Genomic DNA, 12,964 nt, shown 5'->3' with positions numbered 1-12,964 from the left:
TACTTATTGAAATATAAGTCAAAACAAAAACTTATTATTTTCATATATACCTTTAAATCTGTGTATCCACACTCGTCACGTACACTATCTTCAAGCATAAAATTAAATTCATATTCACTCTCTTGTTTTTGCATACTTGCTTCATCCAACATTTCATTTTTTATCAATGAAATATCTGAAAAATTATGATCTAGATATAAACTTTCAAAACTGCTATCTCTATGCGTTTCATTGTGAAGAAATTCTAAAACTTGTGATGGTGTTTCTTTTAAATAATTATTATCAATATTTGGTTGGAATGTATTATTGGGATATGAGGTGTAATAGCGTTGTTGGTAAACTTTTTCTTCCGGTTGTCCATGTTTCATAAAAAGCGAACCTGTAAAATAATATTCACATGGTACACACACATATATATATATATATATATATATATGTTTGTGTGTGTGCAATAATACAACAAAATGAATTTCCAACATCCATCGAACTACTAAAAGAAAACAAAAAATATCATTATAGTTATGTTTGTAAGTAGTTTGTTTAAAGAAAGAATTTACTATTTATTCATATATATATATATATATATATATATATATATATATATATATATATAATATATCAAGGCATAATAAAATTAAGAGTAACTAAATGATTTTTGTTATGTTAAATTTCACAATCAAATAAATTTTAAGTAAAACAAAATCCACTCTTTTTAAACCAATTTAAAAATATAATGTAAATAATAAATTGAATACTTTGTGATATGCCAGTCGAATTCAAACTTTCTTGGTCTTTCATAGAGTTTAAGGTGCAAGCATCTACTTTATTCATCTTTGAACCATTCTGTGATCCAGAAGTTGAGCCTCTAAAAGCCATTTCCTCATTATAGGTTTTCATAATAGAAGCTATCATTTCTGACGGAGTTTCTTCTTGTTCATAGGTCTGTGTTGACATTTGTCGATTAAATCCATTCTTAATTGATCTGACCACTTCTTCCCGTTCTAACATTTCAGCACGTTTGACCAACTAAGAAATTTCATTTGAAATTACTACATATAATATTGAGGATATAAAAAGGTAAAAGTCATACAATAGTCTTTTTTTGTTGCTTATGAAATAGTAATCAAATTTTAACCTAATACAAGTCAATTTTAAAAATAATTATGTTGTACTGTGGACCAAAAAAAGTAAATTTATTACATAGAAAAGTCAAACAAACCAGAGCAGTCTTGAGTTCTTTTATCAGTCTTCCAGCAACTCTGTCCTCAGCTCTCTTTTGTATAATCTCATGTAAATTATGGTCGTTTGCATCTGAATCATCTTCTTCATCATCTGACAGTCTTTCACATAACTCAAAAATTTCATCATGTATGTCATCAGGAATTTCATCAAGTTTTCTCTGTAAAAAAAACAAAGCACATTAACATAAACATATAAAACTAAACATAATAAATTAAATACAAAAGCCCAAATAGTGATAATTGTTTAAGAATTTATTGCTTTATTTGAAAACTGGTCAAGAATGTTTTGAAAAAATAAAAAATATATATTCAAAGTAATGGTTTCAATTATCAAACGAATATAATATATAATATTGATATGTTTTAGCTGTTTAGAATTTAGAAAGCCCATAGATTTTTTAAATCTATGCAGCAAAAACTTAAGTTAATGCAAATGAAAAATTAAAATTTTCTGTATTTTAACATCCAAATTTAGCTAAATACTAAGTTAAATTTGACTCACAACTTGTGTGTGAATTTCTGGATGCCTATGAACATTCAGCATGCCACTTTCAGCATCTTCAGTTTGTTCTTGAACTCGTTTTTCTTTATCTAATTTTCGTAACTTGGCCAATTGCCGTGCTGCTAATTCAACAGAACACTGCGCGGCATGAAGATCTGACTAGATTTTAATAAAAACAAATGACTACCAATATTTTATTTGATTGATATCTATTTAATACCAATAATTTTGAAGTTTAAATCATGCTCTTATAAATACTTACTTGCAATCCCAACAATGCATCCTCAGTTACAGAACTAATTCTATCAATATCAGACTTATTTCCTGAATTATCTTGTATCGAATTATCATCATAACCATCTAGTGCACGTTGAACAAGTAAAGATTGCAAAGTTAAAGCTTCCAGACATACAGTAATATTATTAACAGTCTGTCTCACGTCCCCAAAAGTTGAATATCTATATATAACATATCAATAATAATTAATTAAAAATGAGTTATTATAATTATTTAATAACTGACAAAACTTAAATATTCATTATTAAGTTTCAAATCAAAAAAATCTACAGCTTTTGTAAATTCTTCTATAATTAATAATAAATCAATTTTGATGATTATTTAAAACTAATGACATTGATATTTAATGTTGATAAAAACTATTTGCAAAATAAATTTTTGTTTTCTTTAGTTAGATTAAAAAATTTAAAAAAATAAAATAAGGTATACTCTCAGAACTTTATCCCCATAAGTAAATGCAACCATATTTATTAATTTTTTTTTTTTATAATTACTATTACAATTTTTTTCTAATATTTACCTATTGTATTGTTTATAAACATTTGCAGTCATCCTAGCCTGTGGTGTAAAGTTTTTCAGAACTTCATACCTTTGCGTCAATAATCTTGTGCACTCTTGTACATGCTTTGTTGTGTTGGAAATACAATTTTTAACAGTTGCCACACAAGCTAATAAATTTTAAATTGTTTAATTATCAATATTTTTTTAATTGGATTTAAACTTTCACATAATTACCAGCCATATTAGATACAGATTTTTTTGAGGGCATAAAGCTAACAGCCAAATTTTTTAAGAAGTCTGATTGCACCAAAACAAATAGGTAGTGCAATTTCTGTAACCAAAAATTAAGTTATTACATAATATATATATATATATATATATATATAATATATATATACATACATGTGTTGCAATTCTGAATGCTGATAAATAACAATACTCGAAACAAATATTATAAATCTTATACACATAAGTTATGAGATTTTCTTGAATAATTTAACAATGTAATTTATCAGTTGCCTAATAATTATTGTATATAAGTTTATAAAGAAAGATCTGATTTTTGACACATCTAAAAGAGCAAGATGTTAAAAAGAAATTGAGATACAAATTAAACGCCGATGATTTCTTCATATACTTTTCATATAGGCATAATATAGATTAATTTGTTGTTTTGTAAGAAATATAATTGTTTTGTAAGAAGTAATATTCTTCAATGTGTAGCTTAAACAAATTTTAATTAGATGAATTTTGTTGCAAAAAAGTTTTGAAGATATGTAAAATAAATTCAGATTTTTTTTTCAATTCCAGCACCAGAAATTATGTTCAATATTTTGAATTATTTCAAAGTTAAGAATGTGTGCTTTAAAGCCAATGCAGAACAGCTATTGAAATCAAAATAAAGAAGGGATTCCAGTACATCCGATAGAGGATATTAAATGGTAATAGGTCCTAAATATATAATATAATATTTCTGATTATTATAATCTAATATCTAAATAATGCAGCTCACTTGATAATAGTAGGATTTGGAATTTGCATTTATGCATTGTAAGCAATAAAAACCAATGTAATATTTGAGTTAGTCAACTGTCCTAAAAATAATTTGGTCCTACCTTGGCTTTAGAAATACTGTTAGTTTGTTCAATCATAACTTCACTTCTCATAACTTCCATGCATAATGGGTGCAAATCATTTCCAGTAGTTATATTCACAATATCTCGACTCGATTCAGTTAAATTGATAACACACAATCGCAAAAATTTTACTAAATCTTCCTTAAGTTCATCAATGCCACACATTTTTGCTCTCAATAGTGCCGTATCCTTTAAACTGTGAAACCATATTAATTAGAATATTGTAATTAAATAAATAATAATTTGTATAGTGAAATATATATAAAATATAAATAAGAAATAAATGATTAAAATAATAGAATAAAATACATATTCATGCTTCCCGCAATGCTTTCCCATTCTTGTGCTAGAAGTTGAGATTTTCTACAAATAGCTGAAAATCCTCTTAATGCTCTGACTAGACTACACATCAACCTTTGATCAAATTTTTGTCGAAAAGCTCCAATCAGTTGTCGAATTGATAAAAGCCCTAGCCCGGCAATGGTCATTGCTAAAACCTTCTTACTGCAAAGTAGAATTATACCAATTAAATCTATATTTACACAATCAAGTTGATAAGCAATAAAAATTAAAATGAAAAATAAAGAAGAAAAACTATTTGTATAATAAATATAATATTAAACAGTATATATTATTAAAAACCAAACTCTTTAGTCAAGTTCACTAAATGATACAATTAGATTACAAGGGGCTTAAAACAATTATTTTTATTCAAGCTATTCTCGATATTAGAAATATGAATTTCAATTATTAAATTATAGAAATTTGATAAAAGTAATGAAATTCATTATAACTACCATGGAGTATGACATAGTAACATCATAGGCCAGGCAACAGCAACACCTATGCCAGCTGCTTTTCCAATGCCGGCAGGTTCTTCCTGAACTGTCGGACATATTGATTCTAAATATAAAGCATCTTCTTCTAGTAATAAATGGCAGTTCCTAATTTCTTGTATAAGAGACATATTGCACTTCTGTAATGATAAAGCAATTACTATTTTGATATCAATCTGTTCATTAAACAAATTTTTGTTAATTAATAAATGTTTAATCTAAAACTAGAACTTCATTACAAAACTTTTGAATTAATAATATTTATACATTATACATATACAACCAATAAAAACATTCTAAACATATTTATATAAAAAAAATTAAACAATATTTGTACTGACTTTGTAAGGAATAAACATATTGAAGAAGGGCATCGACTTATATTTGGATTCAACTTTTTTAACATGAAGATTGAGCTGTTCTTGTCGTGATTTATTATTGACTTCAAAATCACATAATCCGTTTGCTAATAAATGTTGGTGCAGCACTCCGCCCTATAATCAAAATTATATTTGCAAATGATTAAATAATATATAATATCACCAAGAAAACAAAAGATCTCACTTGAGTTATAACCTCTTCGTCATCATCATCACACATTTTGATTTTAAATTATTAATTTCTTGTTAATCACTTGAAACTACTACGGAAATTTTTAATTTAACCAGCTCAATAATATAAATTAATAAACATTACTAATTTAGATTGAATTTGAAAATCCAAAAATTTTAACCCTGAACTTGATGTTCATTTATTTGACATGACGGTATTTTTTTAATTTTGCAAATTGGAAGTCATCGGAAGTGAACTATCTCGAGAAATGTCAAAAAACAGGATTCATTTTGAATATTAATAATCAACTGGTTCTATAAATAGGTTTTCCCTCGCTCATTTTGCTCAACTTTTGGCAATGATTTATGAGAGGTTTCTGAACGGTAAATTTGAATTCCACCTAATTGTCAAATGAGCAACTTCACCAACCTGTAGAACGTAAAGAGAGACGTCTATACAAGGGTTGGGTACAAGCAGATAGTAAGCCATTGGTAAGCAATCGTAAGCCATCGAACACGAAATAAAAGAATTTAAACTAGTGGCATAGATAAAAGAAGAAAATGACTAATGGTAAACTTCGAGGAATATTAAATGTTTTCAAATAGATTATTATAGATAAAGAATTATATAAACTGCTTTCAAAGTTTAAATTATTTGTTTAAAGTAAGAGAGCTTAGACCTTTAGTCAGAATTAAAATTAAAATTTGAATTATTTTCGATATAAAAAAAATTGAAAACAATTTAAACAATTTTTTTTTCCAAAGCCATTATTTTGTTTAAACAAGCAGAAAGTTTTTTGAATCATTCAAATTGGACACTTGGTTCTCTTAAAAACTGCCATTTAGATACATTTAGCTCTGTATCTTCGAAAAACTAATGGGCACATATCCCTATCAATAGGTATCGAACGTTTTTTGAACCATTCAAATCAGTTGATTCGTGCGTCCAAAATTGTGGACGGCGGACACACATACATCAATTTTTTCTGAGGTATGCCAATGTGTTCAGAAACGCCCATTACTATAACTACTCTACGGGAAATTAATAAATAAAATGTATTGTGTTAGTCAGCGTTAGTTATACAATTAGTATGCCATTTAATTATGGATGAATTCATATGCAAAAATATTTATTATTTTTAATTTTGAGACGGATACAATAACATGTAGGTTTAAATAATAAGGTATAGTTATTAATTAAAGTTGGTTAAAGGTTTCCAACATTACGTATGTATTTTCTCTTTATTATTAGTATATTGCTCACATAATCAAGTACGTTAGCCAAATGCATATGTAAAATATAAAAACTTACAATAATCCAAACGTATAACTGTAAAATTTAGTACAAAATATTATACTCTTTTTTTATCTATGATATGAACAACCTTTAATGGATATGTATGAAAACAAAACAAATATATAAATAAATACATAGATACATACTTGTATACACCATATACGTAAATATGTTGCCATCATCCAATATTGAATATTGTTTGTCCTTATAAATTTATAGAGTGCACATAAATAATTAAACATAAATGTTTGTGCAGCAATCCTAGACAATATAATAATGGTCGCAATGTTCTAAAATCTACTAACCATATACTCTTCTTTTATCTATGCTACTAACTATAATAAATTCAGTTTTGTTGGATTATGTATGTTAAACCAATTTGTAAAAATATTTTGAGCAAATCTTCCACCAGAGTTTCCATTAACACGAGTACCAACAAAGAAAACTGCGTAAATATCGCAAGTGGAATTCGATTGGAATCTCATTGAACTCTCAAGCTGTCATTAGTATTTTATTATTCCTACAATAATATTTGTGTAAAATAAGCTTTTCTTGATATTTGTATAAACTGAAAATGGTAAATTTAAAATGAAACTTATATAATTCATTTTGTCATGTGTATTACTAAATACAATCCATAAATGATTAAAATGATAAGTCTGAAACGCCCTAAAAGTCAGATATTTTAATTTCTGTTTGTTTTTAGATTCGTTTCATATTAATACAAAATCGTGCTGGTAAAACTAGATTAGCAAAATGGTATATGAATTTCGATGATGATGAAAAGCAAAAACTGATAGAGGAAGTCCACGCAGTTGTGACTGTTAGAGATGCCAAACATACAAATTTTGTTGAGGTATTGAGATAAGATGTATACTTTAAGTTTTTAATTTCCAACATTTTTGTCTTTAACTATTTACAATTTAATTTAATTTAATTTAATATAAGAGCTCTTTGAAGCACTTTTTTCTTTGCATCATAGTATTTGATCTTGAGAGTACAATGAATCCAAGCTAGCCAAATTTAATTTAACAATTGTTATTCAGCAAGGTATTATCGTTATAAACTTCTATGTAGAATGTGTGCAACAATTTATGTTTCTATTCAGATATCGAAGAGAAAAATTTAATGATTTTTGTTCCAATTTATATTTTGGTGTTTCTTTAGAAATCACTATGGCAGAGTAATTTAAATTATAATCACAATATCAAAAATGTTTTGAAGTAGACCTTTTGCTTTATACACAATTTTTGCTCTTTTTTTAATAAATATGTTCATTATTCGTTTCAGTTTCGCAACTTCAAAATTGTGTACAGAAGATATGCAGGATTATACTTCTGTATTTGTGTTGATGTCAATGACAACAACTTGTGTTACCTAGAAGCAATCCATAATTTTGTTGAAGTATTGAATGAGTATTTTCACAATGTATGTGAATTAGATTTGGTGTTCAATTTCTATAAAGTCTACACTGTAGTAGATGAAATGTTTTTGGCAGGAGAGATTCGAGAAACGTCTCAAACAAAAGTTCTGAAGCAGTTGCTTATGCTGAACTCTTTAGAATAATTATGTAAATACTCATGACATATTTTCATTCCACTTACATAAATATATAACTAAGTTATTATATTATATTATGTTGTACATTTAAATAAATTATATATATATGCAAGTCATATAGTAAAGGAACAATGTTTATATGTATTCGTTTGATATATGCAAAATAAAAATAGTCATCTAATTACATATATTATTGAGATACAATTGCATATGTTTTAGTGTTATCGTAAAATTAAGTCCATATTATTTTTCATAATTATATCATATGAGATATAATCTTAATAGAATTAATACAGCATTAACTAATTTTATGCTGATGTAAGGAGGTTGCAGATTGTATTATAATTCATGTTACAAATTATGAAAATATTCTAAAATAAATGATTTAATAAAATGTTTCTCTGAAGAATTTCATTATGCCATGTTAGGACAACGTTGACGTAAACATCATAGCTTTCACGCTAAATCTCTCACAATAAATAAAACTATTGAAATTATTTAACATAGATAATTTAATTATTCACATATAATATCAGTTTAAACTTATCACTAAATTGGCGAGTTGTTTATTTATTTAATCCAATTGTTTTCTTTGTTAATACTTAAATCGATATATCATTTTTAATGCTATGCTTCACTGGCATCAGAATCTTCATCTGATGAATCCAAAGCTGCATTATTTAAATAATGTACTGTTTCACAACGTTCATTTTCTGGCTTAACTTGCTTTTTCATTCCTAATAATTGTCTTACTGTTTGCAACTGAGTTATCAGTTTGCATGTCGCTTCCAATTGTTGAATACAAGATAAGCAAATTGTTTTGGGCAAAGGATCTGTCGGAGATATCTGAATAAAATATTATAAGTTAAATTTAACTGCTTTCAATAAAAATAATATATTCGATATGTCTTACGGTCACTGGAAGATTGTTATTGATTTTGTGTGCTAGCTGCATGGAAATACCCTTATCGCTGTAGATAAGAATAACATGTTTGTGCATTTCGGAACATAATCTGCATAAAAAGCCAGTTTTAGATGCTTCATCTAAACTTCCCATTTAAAATTATATTGAATCAATGTATGCAATAAATTTAATATAAGAAGAAAGTTCACGTGAAATTACAAATGAGCATTCATGCTTTTCAATAACTTGTCAAAATTGTTGTTGTTTTTATAGGTATTGTCAATGCCGATATGTGCCATTAGTGTTGCCCTCTTTAATCGAATTACAAAGCGCGTATTTTAAATTATGAAAACACACACACACAATAATTCAATAACAATATAATTAACATAGTTATTGTAAAAATAACTATTTTTGCTAACAATAAAGCATTACAAACTTGAACAGATAATTATAAGTCCTTTGATTTATAAAAGAACTAGTGGTGTATGTCATCGTGCCTTAAGGCAAATTGCTGAAACTTCCCGTACCGTAACGAAATGTTCAAAGAATATATTAAACGTTTTCAAATAGATTATTATAAATAAATACTGTAACATTGTTTAATAATTATAAGAATTATATAAACTGAATTGCAAAATTAAAATTGTTTATTTAAAGTATATAAGTGAGCTTTAGAACTTTAAGAAGAAATAAAATTAAAACCTGAATTATTTTCGGTATATAAAAAAAAAATTAAAAAAAAATAAATACAATTTTTTTTCCAAAAGCAATTGTTTCGTCAACATAAGCAGAAAGTTTTTTCTCATTCAAATCGGATGCTTATAGTTCTGCCATTTTTGAACATTTAGCTATACGTATCTTCGACCTAGACCTGCCTTTGCCAAAAACTAATCACTATACTTCTCCCCATCATTACGAATTGAACGAAATTTTTTAGATCATTCAAATCGGATGCTTAGTTCTCTAAAAAACTGCCATTTTTGTACATTTTAGCTCATCCGTATCTTCAAAGCGGCTGGACCTGCCTTTGCCAAAAACTAATCACTACTTCTCCCCATCATTACGAATTGAATGTTTTCTAGATCATTCAAATCGGATGCTTAGTTCTCTCAAAAACTGCCATTTTTGTAGATATAGCCAGTGCAGGATTTACAGTAGGGGCAGTCGGGGCTAGTGTTCAGGGCGACAAAATTTCTGGGGCGGCAAAAATTGAAAATTAAATAAAAATTGTATCTAAACATAGAACAAGTATGTAATGCGTGAGTATGTAATCAAATAGTTATTTTAATTTTAGAAAAATAAGGCATAAAAAGGGGCAGAATTTCCAAATCGCGCTAGGGCGCCAAATTTCTAAATCCGGCCCCGCATGTAGCTCCGGATCTTCGAAACGGCTGGACCTGCCTTTGCCATAAACTAATCAGCACATCTCTCTATCAATAGGAATCGAATGTTTTTTGAACCATTCAAATCGTTTGATCCGTGCGCCCGAAAACGTGAACGAAAAAATGCGGACATACAAAACGTGTGTGATGTATTTGGAGAGATATTTCTCCAATAGTTTTTGAATTTCCAAAATCCATTCGCAATCGTGGTCTAAAAAAGCGTAGACGAAAAATTTTACACTTTTTTGCTAATTATAAAGAAATGGCTCGGACAGTCCTTATCGATCGATATATCTTATAAGGACTATCCGAGCCATTTCTTTATAATGAGCAGATATAACTCGAGTTATACCTAATAGTTTTCAAATTTTTAAAATCGGTCGAGCTGTTTATGAAAAAATGTCAGCGAGTTCAAAAATAAGCTCTCTCACACACACACATACATACTTTTTCCAAATTTGGTCTCATTTGATTCAGAATGACTTAAAACGCCGAGCAAATCGGATTTTCTGGCAAAAACTAACTTCTCATTGGGAAGTGAATTGTAATGCAATTGCACGAGTGAAAAAACTGAAAACCAAGTTGCAACTAATTAAATTATATTATATCATCTTTCACGTTCATTAAAATTTTAGTATATCACTTTAGTTTGAGTTACATTGTCATGCAGTAGAATCCGCTTAGTATGACGTCAGTTATTTTGACGGACCGCTTATATGGCGGTGTTTAATCATACAAAGAGGCTTGGTTTATCATATAAATTTCCTGATAAAATAGTCGGATGTAATAACTTCCCTTATATTGACATATCGCTTATAATTATTCGATTTAAAAAGAATAGTTCAGTTATAATACCAAAATGATTTTACATCCCCGATAACAGGGAGAGTAGAAAAACAGCTAATGTTTTTTTTTAAGAGGACAGAATAACCGTTTTTGCCAAAAACTGTTTTCCACCAATTTGTACTGTGTTTGTAGTTTAATTATTGACCTAATTGTCTTAATTAACTGCCTGATAGTCCGGAGTTTTCGACAGTCCGGCACCTAGGAGGACTCCGTCACCTACTAGGAGGACAACTAGGAGAAGCCATTATAGAAATTTTATGTATCGACTTCCAATATTTTTCGAATTATACGACTTAATATAAAAATAGCGGTCTAAATTCTAAAGTATTTAAGCGAATATCTCGGAAACGGTTAAACCCAGGTTAAAAATTTTTTGCAAGCCCGGCTAACATATATACTGACATTACTATAATTAATTAATTGCCAAATTGTGAAATGATTGCGATAAATTCAGAATAATATATTCCAATGCAACATTTGAATTGGTGCAGCATTTCTTTCGCCATTCACAAATTTATGTTTTCTTTTTTTTCTTGAATTGCCTCGTCCAGCCCGGAGACAGCGGTATATAATTTTTACAAATTATAATATAAATTATTTCTTTGAACTTTGTGATTAAGATGACCTCTAAACAAATAATCCTTGTATACGGGTAAAATTTAGAAAATAACATAATCGTTTGTAATTATTTTTTCATTGTCGGATAATATATTTTACATTGAAATATACTATGTCACATTCATATTACGAAAGTCATCGAAATATCCGCGATGATTGTTTATTTTACATCCTGCAAATTATGATTTATTGAAAAGATAAAACGAGGTATATAAGATAACTGTAACAATGGTAATAATTTATTTGAAATCAAAATATATTATTTGTTTGTAAATAAAAATCTGAAAAAATGTTTATTCAACACATTATTTGTATTGTTCTTTTCCTAGCAGCAGCTTTTATTGATTTAGGAGAATCATGTGTACGTATTACTTTATGTGTTAAGGTAGTTTTATATAAATAAAAATAATTAAAATCACTTAATTTATAGGCAGGAGTCACGATAAAAGTGAAATCAATTGCTAACTGTCCAGGATCAACCGACAATGTTATTCGCTTGGATAATATTGGCGCCGATATTACTGATAAATGCATCGTTAAACCGCGCGGCTGTATCGAGACTGACGGTATTAAAAATGGAAAGGTAAAAAACCTAGTTATATAAAGTTCATTTTGTTGAAAAAAATAGATTAAAGATTTATTCATGTGACTAACGCCTAAAAAACTGACCTAATGTACCATACTGTACTGAAGCCCAAAAAAGTCTCTTTTATCTAACGGCGTATTCAAAATCTACACAAAGATATTAAATTTTTCTGGCAATTGAATAGATCTATCAAATTATTAATAGAATAGATTTATTAATCTACTTAATTTTAAATCATTACATACATTCATATTAACTTTATGTAGCGCAAATTAGTAAAATTAAACTTACTTTTTCATATTATTATTTGGCATATTTTAAACATGTTTAGATTTGTGTAGTATGTAAAAGTCATACTCTGTTACGTTCTCGAGAGACTTTAATTAACTTCCAATTTTCGATTAGATTCCTACTATATAATGAAGTAATTGAATTAATGAATTCTGGTTCACGTAACGTGATTTCTGAAATTTTGAGGAAAAAACGTACATATTTTGAGAAAAAAATTTACTGTTAAAAAATGAGTATGCGATATACCTATCTACAACTATTTATCAAACTATTAATTCCCTAAAAGAAAAAAAAAATTTTCACCATAAATTCAATTTTGCTAATTTTAGGTGATCATTTCAAGTAGTAGGTATTTTCTTGTTTCACAACCACATTCAAAATTTTGGTATAAAAATTGTCACTAAATTGACGAT

The 12,964-nt window shown here is 27.7% G+C and overlaps 3 protein-coding genes across 3 annotated transcripts in view; 1 reads left to right on the top strand and 2 right to left on the bottom strand.

Moving 5' to 3' along the window:
* Positions 1-5,285, bottom strand: part of LOC113385681 — a 5,647-nt gene extending 362 nt beyond the window's left edge. The window contains exons 1-12 of the mRNA XM_026623525.1: positions 5,078-5,285; positions 4,855-5,007; positions 4,475-4,653; positions 3,987-4,181; positions 3,657-3,873; positions 2,776-2,872; positions 2,561-2,708; positions 2,006-2,201; positions 1,744-1,902; positions 1,220-1,399; positions 756-1,026; positions 51-175 (exon numbers count right to left, since the gene is read on the bottom strand). Of these exons, the coding sequence (XP_026479310.1) occupies positions 51-175; positions 756-1,026; positions 1,220-1,399; positions 1,744-1,902; positions 2,006-2,201; positions 2,561-2,708; positions 2,776-2,872; positions 3,657-3,873; positions 3,987-4,181; positions 4,475-4,653; positions 4,855-5,007; positions 5,078-5,113 (1,956 nt within the window). The 5' untranslated portion in view covers positions 5,114-5,285. The remainder of the gene's footprint in view (positions 1-50; positions 176-755; positions 1,027-1,219; positions 1,400-1,743; positions 1,903-2,005; positions 2,202-2,560; positions 2,709-2,775; positions 2,873-3,656; positions 3,874-3,986; positions 4,182-4,474; positions 4,654-4,854; positions 5,008-5,077) is intronic.
* A 1,569-nt stretch (positions 5,286-6,854) lies between these two features.
* On the top strand, positions 6,855-8,045 carry LOC113384570 (AP-2 complex subunit sigma). The gene is made up of 3 exons (XM_026622307.1): positions 6,855-6,938; positions 7,068-7,217; positions 7,652-8,045. The coding sequence occupies exons 1-3, from the start codon at positions 6,936-6,938 to the stop codon at positions 7,925-7,927; spliced, it is 429 nt and encodes a 142-aa protein (XP_026478092.1). The 5' UTR covers positions 6,855-6,935; the 3' UTR covers positions 7,928-8,045.
* Positions 8,046-8,496: 451 nt separating this feature from the next.
* Positions 8,497-9,077, bottom strand: LOC113384571. Its single transcript, XM_026622308.1, has 2 exons — positions 8,835-9,077; positions 8,497-8,767 (listed from the first exon to the last, which is right to left on the bottom strand). Exons 1-2 carry the CDS (start codon positions 8,976-8,978, stop codon positions 8,549-8,551), a joined length of 363 nt encoding a protein of 120 aa, XP_026478093.1. The 5' UTR covers positions 8,979-9,077; the 3' UTR covers positions 8,497-8,548.
* Positions 9,078-12,964: the final 3,887 nt, after the last annotated feature.

The sequence above is a fragment of the Ctenocephalides felis genome, unplaced genomic scaffold, assembly GCF_003426905.1.
Source record: "Ctenocephalides felis isolate EL2017-DRISC unplaced genomic scaffold, ASM342690v1 CF-g0.4_SCAFFOLD_03571, whole genome shotgun sequence".
NCBI classification, from domain to species: domain Eukaryota; kingdom Metazoa; phylum Arthropoda; class Insecta; order Siphonaptera; family Pulicidae; genus Ctenocephalides; species Ctenocephalides felis.
This window is presented reverse-complemented; position numbering and strand designations above follow the sequence as displayed.

Coding starts and splice junctions, on each gene's coding strand:
- LOC113384570 (XM_026622307.1), top strand. Junction 7,218..7,651: donor AACATACAAATTTTGTTGAG/GTATTGAGATAA, acceptor TATTCGTTTCAG/TTTCGCAACTTCAAAATTGT.
- LOC113384571 (XM_026622308.1), bottom strand. CDS start 8,978: ATGGGAAGTTTAGATGAAGCATCTAAAACTGGCTTTTTATGCAGATTA. Junction 8,768..8,834: donor ATAACAATCTTCCAGTGACC/GTAAGACATATC, acceptor TATTTTATTCAG/ATATCTCCGACAGATCCTTT.